General features: G+C 46.2%; 1 protein-coding gene across 2 annotated transcripts in view; it reads right to left on the bottom strand.

The window, feature by feature from the left end:
- Cnnm1 (cyclin and CBS domain divalent metal cation transport mediator 1) overlaps positions 1 to 20163 on the bottom strand; it is a 58573-nt gene that overhangs the window by 8493 nt on the left and 29917 nt on the right. Inside the window, 5 exon segments of one of the 2 annotated variants that reach the window (NM_001401623.1) lie at positions 4952 to 5109; positions 12908 to 12970; positions 16713 to 16760; positions 17210 to 17309; positions 19327 to 19496. In NM_001401623.1, coding sequence (NP_001388552.1) covers positions 4952 to 5109; positions 12908 to 12970; positions 16713 to 16760; positions 17210 to 17309; positions 19327 to 19496 — 539 coding nt within the window. 2 annotated transcript variants of the gene reach the window in all.

The raw sequence follows: 20163 nt of genomic DNA, 5'->3' as shown, positions 1-20163 counted from the left end.
ACTAAAATGATAAGCTGTTGACATAAACTCTGACCATAGAAAGTGGTCTCAGGCCCAGGTCCCTTCTCGCCACTTCTCTGCGGTTGGTTGGCGCTAGGGAGCATATCCTGGCTGGTACCTGCCAGGCAGATGGGCTACTGCTTAGCTACACTCCCGGCCCTGACAATGGTTCAACCTAGCACATTATTGTTAAATAGAAACATTGTCTAGTAGTTAAAGAAAACAGAAACAGGCCAACCAGAGCTACACTGTTACACCCCGTGTCCAAAAACAAACAAACAAACGACAACAAAAAAAGAGAGAAACGGGTGAAATAATATTCTCAGTATGGCCTTCATGGTTAACAGTTACTTCACGGCCACTAACCCAGAACTGGGCAGCTGGACTCTTTGCAAGGTCCCTTCACTGTGCTACATCTGCTGGCCTTCCATTCTGCTTGTAGGAGTGCCTCCCTCCACATGACATTGCCTTGATATGACCCCTCTGATTCCTTCACAAAATTCAAAGGTCCAGATATTGTCCACATAACACAGTGCTTTAAAAAAAGCCACATAGTTTAGTGGCCCGAAAAAAAGCCACATAGTTTAGTGGTCTGAAAAGAATGTCACATAGTTTAGGGGCCTGCACTGGTCATTGTCATTTAGCTTCTTTTTCTCCTCTTAACGACTTGCAAGGCAGTTTTATATAAAACATTTACATTATTATATCTTGAAATTCTGTTTTAGTTTGATTTTTTTTAATTTACTGTATCTTGAGTGTTTTGCTTGCATGCACGTTTGTGCTGCTTGTGTGTGCCGAGTGCCTGTGGAGGCCAGAAGAGGGTATCCCCTGCAACTGGGGTCACAGATGGTTGTGAGCCACCATGTGGTTTCTGGGAATCGAAACCAGGCCCTCCCTCTGGAAGAGCAGCCAGTGCTCTTAACCACTGAGCCATTTCTCCAGGCCCCATATTTGTATCTTATATTCAAACATATTTAATATACTACTCAGTACCCAAAGAAGATTGATAATGCTCAGGAAATACCCATTGATTGGCTGATGGAGCTAAACATGTTCAGAAGACAACACTTTTTTCTTTTTTCTCTCTTCTCTGCTGCTGTGCAATGTCTTAGCAATCCTGTGAGTTTAGATTGCCTTTCGTAGTTTGACCAGTTAATAATCTAGGCATCTAAGTTATCATCTCCAGATTAACAAAAGGTAATATTTCCCTTTTGGGCAATATTACCTTAGCAGCCCAATGCACCCAGAACTTAACCTTTAGGCTAGTGGATGTCATGTGCCATTTTATGAACTTGTGACTTGGGGATAGCTTACTAGCCCTCAAAACAGGACCCTGCAATTTAGGAATTCCACCACTAGATGGTGACGGGAATCAGGTCAAAGTTATATAACGCCATAAAGTGGTTGCTAAATGTTCTTAGCTTAACAAGGATCCCTACAGGACAGATACAAAATAAATAAATAAATAAATAAATAAATAAATAAATAAATAAATAAATAAATAAATCAATCAATCAATCAATCAATCAGTCAGTCACAAGGATTCTTTGGGGACTTCACAATGTAGTAACATCTATGAAGCATGGCTTTGTTCAAAGCCTTACCCAGAAAACCGTAAGATGTGTCTTTCTGGCTTACTTTATACTTGTCTTGAAATCATGTTACTCCTGAACATAATAATCTGGGAACTTTAGTTTATTGGACAAAGAAGGTCACTCAGGACATTTTCTAGAGCCAGCAGCTGGAGCTTGGGCCAGGGAAAGCACTTTTGCATGCAGTGTTCACTTTATGTCCCCAGGGACTATGTGACTCAGTAGTAGAGCACTTGACTGGGATGTCTGAGGCCCCACATTCAATCCTTAGCACAAGAGAGGGAGGGAGGGCGGGAGGGCCCCAAGCATCTCCTGAATTGGGAGGAAGTGATTTCTAGCTTATGGTTTACGAAAATTCATACATTACACAGCAAAGGAGTAAACAAAACCCTAACACACTTCTTGAATTTGAAAAGGGCCCCTCAGAAGGAGTAAAAGTTTTCTGAAGCCGCAGGTTTGAAGAGAGTTTAATGCTTTTGGTAGCCATCCTTCTCAATTTAAAAATGTTTAGGTGGGAAAATGACCGTGTTTGGCGCTTCTCAGCAGTGTGGACCAGACAGAGCATGATCCTCTGGTGTGACAAAAAGAATATGCACTTCTCCGTTCTCCTGAGATTTGTCCTTGGGTTCCGCTTCCAACCACCACTGTCATTTGTGGAAGTCACCTTCCCTTAGTGCCAGGGATGGGGACTTAGGGGACATTACTCTCAACTCAGTCCTCAGGAGCTGCCAAGTCCAGGTCTGATTGTCCTATCCCGTCTATCCAAGACAAAGGACACCCCTCTCCACCCTCGGCCTCAGAGCTGCTTATTTAAGCCCAATGGTTAGGAGTCTCATTGACTTTTCACCCCACAGTACCAAAGCAAATGTACACTGATTCTTTTTGAGATTCAGCCATAAATGGTGCCATGTGAGCCCCAAACTCTACACACTATGTGCTGACACCTAATCCTAAAGAAGGTATGGGGGGTGTCAGAAGGAGACCAGGACCCTCTGACTTCTCTTTTATGCGGGCTTGCTCCCCTTCTCTGCTCTCTAACGTCTGAGGACCCAAGGTCCATGAGGAAGTGGCCCTCAACACATGCTGGACCTTCTGGCCCCTTGACCCTTCCCAGGCAAGCAGTGTAAACTAGACGTTCTATGGTAATTTGTCACAGCAGCCTGAAGTGACTTAGGTGAACAGGAAGACCCAAGGGGTTGGGGGGGACAAAAAAGCAGGCCCTCCTTTTTCCCCATCTAAAAAGTCTTTAAGTTGAGAAAGGTGGCCAATTAAAGCATTCGTCAAACTCTCTTTAAAACCTGTGGCTTCAGAAAACTTTTAGTCCTACTTAATGGTTTTCTTCCCCCATTGCTGGGGAAATGCACTAAAAATAGAATCCAAATTCCATGTGCTGCCCCAGAGGGCCCGGGGACTCTGCTTCTGATGTACCATTCCCATCATACCACACTGCCCTGTGCTTGTCATAGGGCAGGGTTCAGATCCCTGACAACACCCCCTCTACACACAAACACACACACACACACACACACACACACACACACACACACACACTGCTGTAGGACTATTCTGAGCTCCCTCTCCCTCTCCCCCTCCCCCTTTCTCATTCTCTCTCTCTCTCTCCCTCTCTCTCTCTCTCTCTCTCTCTCTCTCTCTCTCTCTCCCCTCTCTGTCCAGTTCTCAGCAAGTGTCCTTTCTTAAGCCTGCTCTGATGGCCACTTCAAAGGTAGCTAAGTCTCCTCTGCCCAATCTGTTTATGCCATGGCTCAGTCACTGGCATTTGAACTTACCTGGGTTACTGTGTGCTTACCTGTCCCCCTCACCCCTGCTATTGCCATGTGGTCCCTAGAAAAGTGGCTGTCACCACGTCTCATCGATGCCAAGCACAAAGCAGACATCGGTGAGACAGCTGACAATCTGTGCCCTGAAATTATGAGCCCAGCACTGTGAGCCAGCAGTGCTGGCACCTTAGCTCTTTTATCCTGCTACCCCCACCTCCGAGGAAGGTCTGCGTTAGCACTGAGAAGTCACGGGCTGTGGTTTTCTCAGGTTAGCCTCTCCGCCCCCAGACTTGCTGGATATTCAGGCACACCTGGGTTAACTTTCTACAGCTCTCCCTGATGTCCCAGGGCTCGGGCTACAGAAGCAGACAGAAGTGTCAATTCTAAATCTTGATTCTAATTTTTCAGCCAGATGACCTTATGCTCAAAGACCTACTTTGTTTGCACAAGGGGAATGACAGTAGCGGCTCCCACCCACTGAGGGCAGTAGTGAGATCTAACAGGTGATTCAGATAAAGGACTCAGAAAAGCTCCTTGATGATGCTCTCCATCCTGTAGCCCTCATCCTGCCTCATTTGGCAAGTTCTGCTCCTTCTGCTGGTAATGTTCAATGGTTCCTTTCCATCTGTCCATCTGTCCATCTGTCCATCTGCCTTTCTCTCTCTCTCTCTCTCTCTCTCTCTCTTTCTTTCTTTCTTCATGGCCACTTTTATTGGCTGACCATCTGCAGAGTCCCGGCACACAAAACCAGCCAGCACACCCCGGAAGTTATCCGTGTTCCAGGCAGAAAGCAATTACTTTCTGCCGCTGTGTGATTTCAGAGGCTGGTACAGCTCTCAAGTGTATTCCCCGATGGATGTTTCATTGGACTGGGCTAAGAGGGGCTCTAGCTAAGGTCTCAAGGCCATGTTTATAATGGCTTGCTGAATGTCAGAAAATAAAATCCAATCCGGTAGAGCAAGAGAAAGGGAGAAAATCTAAAAGGCTCCTGTGTATCGCAATGTTAAGGAAAGAGCAAAGGCGGCCTTTCTTAAGTGCAGGCCACTGAGGGTGGCCACATCTGTCCATGACGCACTGTAAGAGTGAGTGGTTCTTCAGTGACCCATTTTAACATTTTGGTTTAGAAATTCCATCAAATAAGTCAATATGCTATCACAGAAGATCATGGTTTTCTACATGCTTGCATTATTTACCCCTTGCCAACTGACCTTAAGAGAGAAATGAATGGAATCACTCTGGTGCCAATGCCAGGGGTCCAAAAGAGACAGTTCCGTTAGAAACGCATCTCAGACAAGCTCCTCTCCCTTTAATTTGTGCCTTAGCGTCTCCATAGGAAATACAGGAACCAGAGATCCATGACACATGAGTAGCAATAACTATGATAGGCAGTAACAGTGGAGCTTGCTAAAAGCAGGGCTTTGCACGGTCAGGAAGAACTGTCACCCAGCACGCTAAGGGACAGGGAGATGGCATCCCTAAGGGACAGGGAGGGTGGCATCCCTAAGGGACGGGGAGGTGGCACGCGCATGATGCCTCGGTCTGTCCCGCTCGTCCAGCCCGCTGCCCTCCTGGAGGAGTTACCTTCACAAACTGCACATCACTGAGGATGTGCACAGAGTAGTCGGGTGTGTAGAGGTTGTTGCTGCACAGCTGCGTGTTGCTCCCGCCAAAGTCACTGCGCTCTCGGTTTGGAGACTCGGAACGATTCAACCCGCTGCAGCGAGAAGGGGACCGGTTTACTGCAGATGGTGAGGAAGAGGGAGGGGAATGAGAGAGGAGACAAGGAGTGGCGGGCGGGGAAAAGAGAGGAAGGACGAGAGGAAGGAGGAAGAGAGAGAAAGGCGCTGTTTACCGAGGTCCCATGGCACTACGAGGAAGCTAGCTATGGCATTGTAAGGACCCATACCCCCCACTACAGCCCAAGAAGGGGGTCACTTCCTGTGACACATGACCTGGTCTGGGGAGGAAGCCAGAGTGCTCTGTTTCCCTAGATGGGGTGGTGGGGAGGAGCAGAGGTAGGAGGCCATCTTGGCTCTTGTCTTAGGACCCCCAAATACACAAGAATAGCACTGGGTATATGGTGCTTCTCTACTGGGGCGAGGTACTGTACTATGAAAGAAAGACCAAGGCCTTAAACTTATCTTTTCAGAATCACCTGTCATTTCACCATAGCCCTATCTGAGTGGGGCTAACTTGACCTGCCTTAGCAACGGTAGGCTGTGGGTCCATGAGCCATAAGGGTAAATAGTTACAAGTTGTATAGCATGTTAATACGCAGAGAAAATGTTTTATCCTTGCCTTATACACTGGTTTATACCAACCTGTAAAGCAAGGCTCAACTTCTTGAGTTTTGTAGCAGAAACAGGTAGTGTGGGGTGGTGAGCCAGGCTCTGGTGTTGGGATTCTTGGACTCAGTATCTTTTAGGGATGTTTGGTTGTGGAACACTACAACTCTGAGATACGTAGCGGGAGGAACGTGGGCTCACGGTGGACATAGCCCCTCGACTATTATGAATGTCTTGCTTTATCCAGTGGGCGAGCACAGAGGAGAGCAATCCTTGAAAATGTGGGTCAGAGGGAGGTTTATCTGTCATAAATAGAACCTGGAATAATCCACAGACTTTCGGCCAAAGAGACAAATGTCCCCATAGTGTCTTTAAATTCAGTAAAGACTAGGCCATTTGGTTCCAAATGTACTGTCTGTCTTCCCTAGGACCAATAGGAGTGAGGAAAGCTGAAAGTCACCCAACACATTGTCTCAACACTGGGTCTGCCCAACAAGAGAATGCAAAGCCCTTCTTATCCTGTTTCCCAACTGATGCCTTCTGCATGTCTTCCCAAGACACTAAGGAGGCTGCTGGCCTCTCAGAACCCAGATCTACCTCAGTTCAAGTGAAGACTCAAAAGTCTTCAAAGTTCTATTTGGGTAGAAACGTAGGGGTTTAATTCTGCCCCTTAAGATGATGCTCATGTCAATCAGGATGTCTGGTTAGCACCTGTTGGCGTCTGTCCCAGAGTCGGATGACTTGTCTACTTGCCAAGCCATTACAGCCTGGCAACCACGCAGCAGAAACATTAAACAGAGGTTGAATCTCTCTAGAACCACGGGATCACCGCTTTCATATGATCATAGAACCAAGGATCCCACTTTTACCTCAGTTATCTCTGCAAATACCACTCACTTGTTTGAAGCTATTTATCCCCAGAAACCTGGGATCAGCCTTGACTCCCCTACTCTCTTAGGACCACATCAATACCTGCCCTTGGCCTCTGACCCAAAGGGTGTTCTGTTTTCTCTCTCTTTCTACCCAAGGACAGCTACCATCAGTTTTGTCTGGGCCACAATCTGTTCTCCTTACTAATTTACTAATCTCAAACAGCTTCTTCTTCCTCCTCCTCCTCTTCCTCCTCTTCCTCTTCCTCCTCTTCCTCCTCCTCCTTCTTCCCCCCCCCTCTCTCTCTCTCTCTCTCTCTCTCTCTTGCTGTGTATCCCACAACTCTAGGCCGATGCCAGACACTCCAATAGTAAAAACCCAATTTATAAATTTATATGTTGGGTTTCCCCTTCCTCGAATACATATGATAAAATTTGATTTACGATTTAGATACAGTAAGAGATCATTTATCACAAAGTGTTACCTAATGAAGTGGAATTATAATATACACGATAAAAGTTGCTTATACACTGCGAGTTCCCCATTTCCTAAATTTTCAATTTAATATTTATGGATCTTGATTACCATGGGCAACGTAAATCACAAAAAAAGTGGGAGCGTGGACAAAAAGAGACCACTGAGATCTGTTTCCACAAATTCATTTCTGATTCTACCTGAGCAAACCCTGACTCCTTGCTGACCCCCACTTTCCTGACTGATTTAGTCTTGGGCCGCCCTCTCTTCTCTTGGCCTCTGGCTTCCTTGGGCATCCTCGATCATGGAAGTCTCTCTCTCTGAGAAGATGCCAGCCTCTTGGTTCCCAGGCCTGCCTGCCAACGTGGCTTCCTGCTTAATCCCTAGCTGTCTCTGGAGATGCTCACTTCTCTGGGTGCCCCGAGAAGCTTCCCCGTTCACTGTTACTGCCTCTTTCCAGTCCTTCGAAAAGTACTTTTCACAAAAGCAATTACATATTCGTTAGAGATGTTTGACTCTGATACTCAGTGATGCCCTTTCCTGGGCATCATCAATACGCACCCATGGAGCCTGACTGGGGTAGGTACTCAGTACAAATGCAGAGTGAATAAATCTGTACCTATCAGCCCTTGAAGGGATTTTAATTTAGAATCTAAATCCTGTTTAAAGGGAGGTTTTTAGAGCTCCCTTTCCTCCATGAACTATAGTCACCTGGGGAAGCCATTTCTCTAAGAAGCTAGGGCCGATTGCAGGATTCCGGAAGTGTTGCTGTATACAGTTAAATCCAAGTCGCCTCAGGCCTTGGCCTAGCAGCTAGGGGAGAGGCCACAGGGCACCAAGAGTCTGCCTTCTCTTTAATAGCAGTGCTTGAGACAAGGGGTTCTGGAATCAGGTCCGTGGAAGTGGCTCATTCTCAGGTACTGAAGGACCAGACCGTCCAGAGTGACTGAGGACTGACAAGTCAGTGACCGAGAACACAGGGACACCAGTGGCTGTGGGTTATAAGACTGCTGTGGTCTTGGTTCCTTGAAAACAAACCGATGGGCCTGGCTTGGCCAGATCTACCTGTTACTCTTTAGGGTGGCTGCTGGCAAAGAAAGCCAGAGCTCTGTCCTCTGGGGTAGCTGTGTGAGTAGCAGGTAGTTTTGTAGGAAAGAGGGCAGCTTCTTTGGCTTTGTGATCAGGGTCTGCAAAACTGGCTCGGCTTCCACTGAGTCAGGCATAGCTCAGGGGGGGAGTCTTGGTTGCATCTGGCACCTTTCCTGACCAATCAGGGGCTTTGCAGCCCACAGTCTCTGCCCCACATGAACTTTCCCCATCTGCCTAAATCACTTCCATTCCTGCTAGGGAACAGAGGTAACAATAGAGGCAAGGACATCCTAGTTCTCCATAAAGCTCTCATCATGAGCATCTAGGATAAGAAGATCACCTTGCTTTTACTCAGGGCCGTGTGTGTGTGTGTGTGTGTGTGTGTGTGTGTGTGTGTGTGTGTGTGGTGTGTGTATGTATATATATTCGCTTTTGTGTTGTAAGGAGAAACACATTTTGACTTTTTTTCAAAAGTAAATATACCATTGGATGTTTACTTATAAAATCCCAAAGATTTTCAATCCCCAGTATCTTGTAAAACGGATTAAGAGAGAGAGAGAGAGAGGGAGAGAGAGAGAGAGAGAGAGAGAGAGGCCCTCAGAAACTTGAAGCTCATCGGAATGCTGTGCGAGATGGATGGATGCTTGGGCGTCCCAGGGCCTGACATTCCTCAATAGGTAGGACACTGATGACTCGGCAGTTTGGTAATTGTGCACACACTCTGAGGCTTCAGAGCAAGGGAGATGGAAATGGAAATGCTTTTAATAAAAAAGAAGAAGAAATCAGTAACAGACGAGTGTCCCAGCAGCATGGCAAACTAGTTCAAGTTGTCTAATTCCCTTTGGCATTTCCTAAGAGCACAGAGGCACAGCTTGGGGGATGAAGCAAAGTGGAAAACCCCTAGTGTGGTGCAAGGGGGTTTGGATGCAGCCGAGCTCATCAATGCTGACCGCAGAGACACCAACAGGACCTGGGCCAAGTGGCCAGCATGCCTCTGGCCTGTTTTTGGTCTCATACCATACTAGCTGGCTCCAGGGTGACGGGGTAGAAGGGAACACTGCTTCCTACTTAGCATGACTAACTGCTCCGGAGGACCATAGTAGTGTGGTCATTCTGCGAGAAGCTGTCTGTCCTGGCTAGCAGCTTAGAGTGACTGTGGTTGGGTGGAGAAAATATTGCAGTAAACTTTGGGGCAGTAGAGGAAGGCATGCGGGGATATTTTACATAGTAATCGATGCTGGATAGACTCTCCTTTGATCTGTACTAATGTACAGGCCCCTTGAAGACTCTCACACAACTCTGGGACTCTTGCCTCTCTTGTGCCTACCTTTACCTAAGGAACCCTCATAGGGAACAAAACTCGAAATGCACAAGCATCATGCTTGACTCCCCTTTGGAGGATGAAGATTTGGGGGCTCTGTGCCCGCCTGTCTACATCTTTTGGATCATCAGAGAAGGATGAGGGGGAACGGCTTTCCTTTGGTCATGGTTACTACCACAGGCCATCTGTGTTCCCCAAATTAGATAGGGGTGGGGTTTAATTACACAGGCTTATAAGAGTATAAACTAAGATTATTAAAATTCATCATTCTTGGTAGTTTTTTTTTTTTAACATCAGACAACCAAATGCCAAGAGCCAGCCCTCCATCAAGCCCCACGTGAACCCTGCAAGTCAGCCCCAGTTACGATCCCAGATGAACTTGCTCACGTTTCAAGGAGTGTGTTAATGGTTCCCAAATGTTTACTGCACAAGAGCCAACCCCAAGGAATATTTCCATTTGCCACATTGTACAAAGCTGGAGGATTATTTTTAGGGACTCCTTGTATTCTCTGGGAGAAGACGCCGTCATCTTTGATCTCAAAGCACACTATGGATAGACAATAGCCTTGGTTGTGATGTCTCCTTCTCTGTGTCTTTGTGGATTTAGGAGCATTGCCATGGGAGAGTCAATATTGTCTCCACTGGGAGAAGAATGAGGGGATGAATTTGGTGAGGGAGTGATAACTGCACTTTTAAACAAAAGCACCTGCAGTTAGCTAATTGCACTGTTCTCTGGAGGTGATCCATGGACCACTAAGCTCTCCTTACTTTGGACTCAAAGAAATGCCTCGTGGATAATGATTTGCAATCACATGCTCAGTATTTTTGAAATATTTGGTATAAGGACTCTTGGACTCAGTCCAATGTGAGCACCATATTCATTAGCACGGCTAACGCACACATTGCCCTCTAGGGGGCGCACAATACCTACACGTAGAGATGCAGTAACTGTCCCAGGCAGAGAAAGATGGATCTAGGGACCCGGATTTCTCATCTCTCTACCTACTAAGGACACATATAAGACTGACCAGATGGCTTAATGTCTGTGTGTCTGTCTCCCTGCCATAATTCCTGCCCATCTCCCAGAGCCGCTGTGGGGGTAGAATACAAAAATTTCTTTTAGGAAATTTAACTTTCAAAATTTACTTGTATGTGTACAAGTGTTTTGTCTGCAAGTATATATGTACACCGTGTAGAATGCCTACTACCCACTGAGGCCAGAAGAGGGCGCTGGATTCCCAGTATTTGGAGTTCCAGAGGGTTCTGAGCTGCCATGTGGGTACTGGGAACTCAACCTGGGTCATCTGCAAGAGCCTCTCAGGTGCTCTTAAGTTTTGACTTCTCTTTCCAGAACTCTGATTTGTTTTTAAAACACTTTCATTTCCAGGGGTTATCTTTTTCCCTGTGCAAGACAGGTTAAGGATATGGAGCTATATATATCCATATATATATGCGCTTATATTTCTGGAACAGAAATAAAGACCAGGACCAGAAGGAACCCATGATTTCTTGCCACAAAATTCCCAGGCATCTGAGACATCTTTGCTAACATGGGACAGAAGCAAGAGTGGGTGTAAGAGGTAATGTTGTAGTGTAGGGCTCTGAGAATGTCAGCCAGTTATCACGGAGGCTAATGGTTGTCCAAAGATAGACTAGCCCAGCAGCAAGAATGGTGGAAAAAGCAGAAAGAGAAGGGATTGGCTGCTTCTACTTTTCTCTTGCTGCACCTATGACTGGTCTACTCTGCAGAGCTGAACCAAGACTGGGAAAAAGATGGGCTTGTTCTCAACTTGTTTTTTGTTTGTTTTTTGTTTTTGTTTTTTGCAGTTTCCCATTGGATTAGATATCCACAGTCATGAAGAATGGGGAGAAGGCTGCAAGAACTCCCTGGGGTACATATCAGCCAGAGTAGGAGGAAGTCTCTGTCCCTGGTGGGAGAAGGGCTACACAGCGAGTGTTTATTCTCTGGCATTGGGTTACCGACATTTCTCATAATAAATATTGTGAGCTACCACTATCCTTTACACTGAGAAGTTATAATTAACTGGGTTGTCTGGCTAGTTAAGGGTTAATTAAAAAGAAAAGTATATGCCTGCTTTGGTTCTTCTGGTTTAAAATCCTGTAAAAATACGCACTCCCCTCCCTGCAGCTCAGTGGCATCTGCCAAGATCTGAAGGTCCGTGATGTGGTCCTCTCTAATGCGGCTGGCATGCGGGGGGTTAGACCGCTTAGCTGGTGTGTATACCAGATTGGCATTTCACACGGACTGTTCTAGCCTGTAGCCATTGGGAAGGCATGACTTCTCACAAAGCAAGAAGAGCTTTATTTCTTAGTGGAAAATTACCATCCACGGAGACAGAAAACTTGGGTGAAATTTGAGAAGGTGGTTAAGTTGTCTTGAACAGATAAACATGGGAACCAGATGGGTTTTGATGGGAAAATATGATTTGGGAGACAAGTTAAAATAACTGTGTTTGAGGTTATGAATGTGAGGTTTGAGGTCTCAGAACATGGTCTTTTCAATGTGGAAGGTCAACTGACCAGACATAACGGGGTTTTGGGTCACTGAGGATACAGTGGGTTTGGAGAGGGAAACACAGACGAAGCAACCACAGGGGATAGACTTTTTCCCCCTTAGTATAAAAGGAAGTTTATTTAGGATCTGCGAAGGGGGTCTCGGGAAGGGAGTAGAGACAGAGAAAGAAAGGGGGCAGAGAAGGACAGAAAGAAGGGAAGAAGCCAGCGGGAACATGTGGAGAGAGAGGAAGAAGATAGAGGGAGGGAAAGAGGAAGGGAGGGAGAAAGGGAGTGCGGAGGGGGAGAAAGGGAGGGGAGAATGGATTTTTTTAACTGCAGGGAAATGTATCTAATACCTTCCTGCTTTGGTCTTCACTCCATGGTACTAAGAGATCAACTTCTAAAGATAGAAACAATGTAAACAGCTATTTAATTATTCAGATTTACTGTATCCAAAGCAGTCATTAGAGTACTCTAATAGGTCTCATTAGATTTAAAAAGAAAACCATCAAGTTTTATTTCATTAACAGGAGGAGTTACACCTAATAAAAAGCTATCTGGGCCCCTTTGTATGGGCAGAAATGCAACTACCACTCAGTAGAGTACTGAGAAGAGGGGAATGGGTTAGGAGCTAACTACAGGGAAGCACAGGTCAAAGAAAGAGGTTCTAGGAAGGTAGGCCACTGCTCCATCATCTCCTTGGTCTTTCCTGCTGCACTTTTTAATCCCTCCATTCGGCAAGAGTCAAATTATGCGGGAGAACTTACATCGCTTCTCACCTCAACCATGATTCCACGCATATACACAGATATAGAGGGACATAGATTATATCGTGCAGAAATATTCCTGATTCTATGCAAATGAGTGTGTTATTTGTGTGATGCCTTCTGTCTTAGTCATAGACATGCCTGGGGGTAGAGACGGTGAAAGGGGACCAAATGCCTCCTGCTAACCCAACCGGAGATACTCATGCATGTTTACCTGGGGAGCCTGCCAGAGAGTCCCCTCTGCTGAAGGCGAAGGTACGAGACACAGAGACGGGCACTAAGGAGTCAGGGGAGGGGCAAGGGCACGTGAGTGGCAAAGGGAAGATAAACACAAAAGAAGAGAGACAAAGAGCAAAGTGGGTGAGACCGGCTGTTCCTGGTTCTTCACAATATCACATTTCTTGGCAAAAATAAACCTTGCTTTGGAAAGCACAGGAACTCTATGTTTATGGAGTCGCCCTCCAGAGAGACAAAATAAAATGAACTCCACTGAAGGTCTCCTGAGAGGATGTGCCATCACCTCAGCGGGACTCACAGATGCCAGCAACTAGCACAGCCAGCGCCCTTGGAGGGAGCACAGCAGTATCTCTGGGGAGCCCACCTTAAGCTAGCAGGTTTGCAAGAGCCCAGCCCTCTGCCCTGTCCTCCGCTCTCCCAGTGGTCTCATGTAGCCTGTTCAACTACATGAGAGCACTCAGTAGACATTCAGAGGCCAGGATGCTCCTGTGAGAGCATCTGCTAGGAGGCTGGATCCTGCCTGGGCCCCCAGGTACTACGTGTTTGGCCAGAGACCTTAGGCAAGGTCAGGGCAGGATTCTAGTGGCTCAACTGTGAGTCTTGCTTTATGAACCAAATCAGGTGGTTTCTAGAGATCACAATTGATCCAAAGCACCTCTTTCCTTTCTTCTCTTTTCTCTCCCCCTTTCTCTGTTCCCAGACAGAAATGGTGCTAGCCATCACTCCTGGCTCAGAGGGGTGGACTGAGCAGGACGTCTGACCTTTCCTCATGTTAATCCTGATGCGCTGGTATACACAGAACTCTGTCTAACCTGACCGTTCTCAGAATCCCTTTCCAGGACCTGAAGGCACATGAAATAGGTAGCTTCTGGGTCCTTATTTCCTACAGCACAGATTTGATCTGAAATTACTTATCTAAGCAGGGGAAGGCGAGGGGTTTTTATACCTACCTGGTAACCATTCTGCCATAGGGTGTTAGTGAGTGCTTGAACTGGCCTCTGTTTGCAAGAAACCCCAGTCTCCAGGAGAATCAGTTCTTCCTATATTAAATGTCTACTCTGATAAGCAAATGGAAGCTCCCTCCCCCCTCCCCTGCCCCCTGCACGTCTCTGTGTGCACCTGAAGTATCTGAGCTCATGTGCGCTTCCTCCAGAGAGCCAGGCTCCCTCCTCATGGGCTCCAGGATTTCTTGGCAATCAAAATCAAGATATAGAGTGTGGGTCAGGCACAGTGGTGCGCAGAGGCAGGCAGATCTCTGGGAGTTCTAGTCTACCTAGCAAGTTCTAAGCCAGTCAGACTACTCAGTGAGACCCTGTCTCAAAAAGGGGCAGAGAAGAGAGGATGGATTGTGCTTCCGAGGCACAGAATTCAGGAGAATTCTCTGTAATCTCAGGTTCAACGTTGAGACACAAATCACAGGTGTTCAACCTACTAGGTCAAGATCCTGCAAGAGTACGCTGATGTTTCCTGGCTGGAAAATGTGGAGCTGTGGGGGGCTCCTAGACCTTGACATCAGCTCCAGCCCAGAGAACAATACTGGGGTGGGGTGGACTTTGCATTCAGCTCTCGTTTCACTCAGGGAGAAGGATTTGCTGGAGATGGACAACCTCTTTCCCTCTCCTGGGCAATGCTCTTTGTCTTTCCTGAGCATGTATGTACCAAGGCTCAGAAGCATGGGAAAGGAAAGGGAATTCAATGTTTCCTTTCAGTTAGATACAAAGTATAACGATTCCTGTACACTCGTGAAGATGCCAAGATAAGACCTATCTCTTTGTATGTTACCTTAAAAAATTAATAAAATAAGAAGAGAAAAGATTACAGTTGCATGTTAACTCTTCTCACTGATTAAGCGGAAGGATTTTTTGATGGAACTAGGATCCCAGGAAGTCAGATAATATTTTCTTACTTGACATTGTTTTTGGTTTCTTTATTTGTGGGTCTGTGGGTGGGTGTGGCATAAGCCTGTGGGTGAAGGTCAGTTATTTTCTTTTTTTTTTTTTGTTCTTTTTTTCGGAGCTGGGGACGGAACCCAGGGCCTTGCGCTTCCTAGGCAAGCGCTCTACCACTGAGCTAAATCCCCAACCCCCTGAGCTAAATCCCCAACCCCCAAGTTATTTTCTTTTTCAATGTGGGCTCCAGGGTAACAAACTCAGTCATCAGACTTAGCAGCAAGGCTTCTTTCCTGCTGAGCTCTTTTTAAAGAATGTCAGATGAATTGGGGAGGGGAGGAGAGGGAGAGGCCTATGAAACTCTTTGTTTTCTGGTTTTTGTGTTTTGTTTTCCACAGCTCTTTGTGAAGAGCTAGAGCAGAGTCAGAATTTCTAGGTAGCATCTTATGGTCCTAGGAGCAGGGTCTAAAGCAAAGCACCGTGCCTTTCTGAGAATGAAGGGGTTACGTGTCACCTGTTCCTGGAAACTGCCTCTCACCTTTTCATCTCTCTGTACTGATAATTGTTGCTTCTTTTATCAACCTTGCTCGACAGTCATTGGCTGACATAAATACCATATTACATTACAGTTTCTCTCCTTCTCCCTCTCCCCTCACCCCAAACAAATATGCTTCTACTCAAGTTCTATATCCCCATGGGTAGAGCAGATACTTCATTTCAGCCAGCTGGTGGGCTATAAAGTAAAATGCCATGGTAAATTATTCTATCATTTCCATACAGCAATTGAATTCCGGACTACAACGAATCTAAAATATGTATTCATTGTGCTCTGTGAACTAGTCACGACACAGGAGATGTCTCATCTAGTTACACCATCAACCAGCTAGGTGATTTGGGACAAATCATTTCTTCACCTTGTCTTATTAAAATTTTAATTAACAATCTTATTTATTTATTATCTATTTTTTGTAGGGGGCTGGATTTGAACTCAGGGCTTTGCCCTTGCTAGACAACTACATGACCACTGCTCTGTACACCCAGCCCTTTTTTACTCATTCTGAAGTGACATCTACCTTGCTTTTCTTGGCATACAATGCTTTGAAGCCTTCTGATAAATTCAAATATAAAACACTATGTAAAAATCTCTTTGATGATGAAAGGAAACACCTCATTTGACATTAAAGTGGCCACTGCAAAACTTGAACCTAAGAGTCTAAAGAAAGTTCCCTCTAGATTACATTTAGATCACAACTGAAGCCATGCTTTCTACACACAAACACACCAGTTCTGCACAGAAACTAGCAAGAAGGTGGAGCACAGAAGGGCAGAGCCACCAGCCCTGTGCCAGTCCGCACCCCCAAGCAGCATGCGTGGCCAGTTGGCAGAGGTTGCAGGCAAGGAAAGAGCAGTGTCTAAGCAACAGATTGCACCAGCCTTGATTTACAATACAGAATGTCACAGTCACCTTTTCCTGAGGACAAATATCACAGACAAAAAAAAAATTATAGCACTTCAGATAAAGGCCAAGGGTGGGTGAATGACCACTGCAGAGAAGGAAAGACTGAACCGACACCACAGCATGCAGCCCCACTGCCTGCATTCCCTGGCAGGGGGCAACTCATGGTGTCCCCACCCAAGCCACACTTCCATTCATCACTTGTGCATGAACAGAGAAGCCACAGCACGGGTTCCAGACACACAAAAGTTAAGCTTCCCTGCTCTGTGGGTACCTGGTGGGAGGCAGTGTTCCAGGCCAGCCGAGCTTTACAAAGAAGGTGCCAGCATTCCTGTTAACCCAGCCCATGTACAAATAGCTTGGTTCAGGTTCCCAAAGTGGGCTGAGGTAGGACCATGGCAGGGAAGACATGAGGAAGGGGTTTGAGAGATACATACGGAAGACAGAGGATCCAGCCAGACTTCCAACCTTCCGCACGTCGTTATCTAAGGACAGAAGGGGGCAGTGGATTTCAGAAATAATTCAGAAAACATAACGTCTTATGGAAATCTCCCTTCTACTCCACCCCTGCACCAATTAACCCCGCAGTAATCAGGCAATCAGGCAGGAGGGTAGGGAAGAGCGGTAAAAGAGAAACAACTTGTCCTTTCTTACTGAAAACCACCTTCTCCACCCCCCAGCACTTGCTACATGATTACCTTTTCCACTCCCAGCTCAGTTTTCTTCTGCTTATTTTTAAAGCTAAACAAAATCTGAAGAAAAGTTGTTTTTATGCCCCCTTTGAACAGAAGGAAAAAATGAGAACCAAGGGAGCGAAGCAGCTTATTTTGAAGGTCTTTAACGGGAGTGAAAACAAGAGTCGTGACTTGAGCCTAGACTTTTCTTGACGACCCCACTGCATCCCTGATGAGCTAGGGCTTGAAGACTGGAATACCTGAGCAGGCACTGGTCATGATGGCTGGGACACCGTAGTAGGTAAAGGCTCCATTCTCAAAACGAAGGCCTTCCTTACCGACCTCCACTTCCACTTTCCCCTGGAGAGAGAAGGGGTAAAAGGAGGGTCCTGAGGGCTGGGATGGGCACTTCAAGCTCTTGCATCTGCTCAGACCCCAAGGACTTTTGTGAGCATTGACAAATGGACTCCCATTATCACGGGGGCAGTGTTAATTCTGCCTAGATTTACTGATAGAAACACAAGCTCCCACTTTAGAAGCCCCGCAGTGAATTCACTGCCTTACCAGTCCTAAAGCAGCACCTGGGCAGGAATAGCCATGCTTTCCCGATACACTGTAGCTGCCTGTTGAGAACCCAGGCCTAAAGCACCAGCTAAGCCAGAACGTAGTAAACCTTAGTCTTCAAGATGACATCATTTCTGGGTCTGGCTGTGACAGAATCTGCTCTTGTCGAATTCACCACTGGTGCCAATGCTAACTAATATTCCTTGTCAGTGACAGTGATGGCTACCATGAGTGTGTATAGCTACATTTATGCAACTGATACCGTTAAGTGCACCTGTGGATTCTCACAGTCAGCCCTGCAGGGTTTCTCTGTAGCCCTGACTGTCACAGAACTTACTCTGTAGACCAGGCTGGCCTTGAACTCAGAGACCCGCCTGTCTCTGCCTCCTGAGTGCTGGAATTAAAGGCATGCGACACCATGCCTGGCACCTTGGCATTTTTCAAAATAAACATTTGCAAATGGGAGGATTAGGAGTCCTTGACAAAATGTGGACAGTTGTTGAAGGTAGGTAATAGTTATATTTTCTTCTTTCTACTTTTTGGCTAATTTCCTATAATAAAATGTTTAAAATAAACACTGCCTCCTGGCACATGTAACGTTTTCATGTCCACTTGACAGATGAATTGATTCAGGCTCAGAGAAGTTCACTGGCTTAGCCCAGGTTTGCTAGCAAATAGAAACAATGACATTTTAAAGGCAAATCTTTCCATCCAGGTGACAACTTCTTTCTATTGGAGTCCCTTCAGCTTTTTATTTGAAAACTTTTTGTTAAGCACAAGATGAAGGATTGCACATTATGTACACAACGTAACACGATCCACTTCTGAACAGTGAAGAAAACGCCCCCACTTATGGGGGTGGAGCAATCATTTTACTGAGGTTACTTGGAATGGCATAAAAAGGACGGGCTGAAGTGGACTGTATGGAACCGAGGCTGGTTCTCTCTCAATGTGATCTTGACTAGGATCTGAAGCCATGGCTGTTTCTAGAGGCCTATAAAACTCTGCTGGGAAGAGACATGGAGCCCGTGATGGGGCTCATGGTGGGAGCAGGGTAAGCTGTGCTCCAGTGGAACTGCGCCTGGCACTTTTAATTAAGTAATTAATTAATTTTATTTCGAGACAGAGTCTTGATAAGTAGCTCTGCCTGCCCCCAACCTAGTATGTAGTTCGGACTATTCTAAAACTCACAGCTATCCTCCTGCCTTTGCTTCTTCAGTGCTGGGATAACAGGCATGTGCCATCATGCCCGGCTGTGATATATACTTAAGACAGGCCTGTGCAGGTATCCAGGGAAGGCAACCGATACCTTTTTCCATTCAGTCATTGCCTTCCTTCCTGGCCCTCTGCAGAGGGAGGGAGATGTTTCAGGAAACCACAGATAATAAATGTATCCCATGGGGTCCAGGAGCCCAGGCCAATGTGGAAGTCAGAGATGCTGACAGAGCAACAGAAGAGAGCACTGAAGAAGAATCAACTACACACCAGGAGGCAGTGGGGGACACTCGAGCAGACACCCCACGATATCAGATTCCACAGGCCCTTTTGGTTCAGAAGCAGAATGCCTTTACTGAACGTACACACCTCTCACTATCCTCCAAACAAGAATGCGCAGATGAAAGGCCATAGGGGAAGTTACAGTTCCCAGGGTACCACTCTTACACGGTCATGGCTTTCCCGTGGGGATGCCTACCCCATTGGCCTTGTTCTCTAGGCACTCTGCAAGAAGGGTAGAGCAACCACAGGAATTTCCCCTTCACCCTTCGGGTGCCCTCCTCTTGCTCTTGGAAGTTCCCCTGACCTTGACACCCACCTGTAAAAGCAGCACAAAATAGTCCACGGGGCGGCTGCGCTGGTAGAGGTAGTGTTCTGGGGCTTTCTTGTTCCTCTCATCAAACTTAAGCTCCTGGATCACGTTGGGATGTTTCAGAAGCCGGAGCAGGATCTTCTCGGAAAGGTAGAGAGACTTAAAGGGCTCCACTTCTGGAAGGCAGCAGGGGGCAGTGGTGGACATCAGCATTTCTGTGCTTCTCCCATTCCAGCAGCAAAAGCTGGCAGGAGGCGAGCGAGACTGGGGTTTCGTCTAGAACAAGACTCTTAAGTAGGCTGGGGGTTCTGCTAATCCCTCAGAGATTGAGGAATTTTAATCCCCAGTGAGCATCCTGGGGCCTTCTCTACGCCTTCTGGGGATGACTATTGCTTCTATGGTATCTCGGGAGAAACAGGTCAGCATCTGGGCAATATTGGTTTTGTTATGATTTTTCTCCTTGATTTTATTTAGTGTTGGACCCTGAACAACAAAGTCATGGGCACAACAAAGTCTTTAATTTTACAGTAGAATGACAAGAGAATTGCGTCTGGCTTTTCTGGACAATATTCACCTGCTGGCTGAAATGAAATCCCAGGTTAATAGAGAGGTAATGGCTTAAATAATAATTTGTCAGTAATGTAAAATATCATTTATCATACTTAATATTAATAGGTACTATATATCGATCCTTGCTGCCTTAGACTAAGCAGATGAAGCTGCTTTGCTTTGAGGAATTGATCCATGATTTCTTTTTTAAAAATTAGATTCAGACAAGATTACATGTTGAAAAGTCTACTGTAAAGAGGCTGTGCTTTATAGTTACCCACCTTCTAGGACCCG

The sequence above is a fragment of the Rattus norvegicus genome, chromosome 1, assembly GCF_021556685.1.
Source record: "Rattus norvegicus strain SHRSP/BbbUtx chromosome 1, alternate assembly SHRSP_T2T, whole genome shotgun sequence".
NCBI lineage: Eukaryota > Metazoa > Chordata > Mammalia > Rodentia > Muridae > Rattus > Rattus norvegicus.
This window is presented reverse-complemented; position numbering and strand designations above follow the sequence as displayed.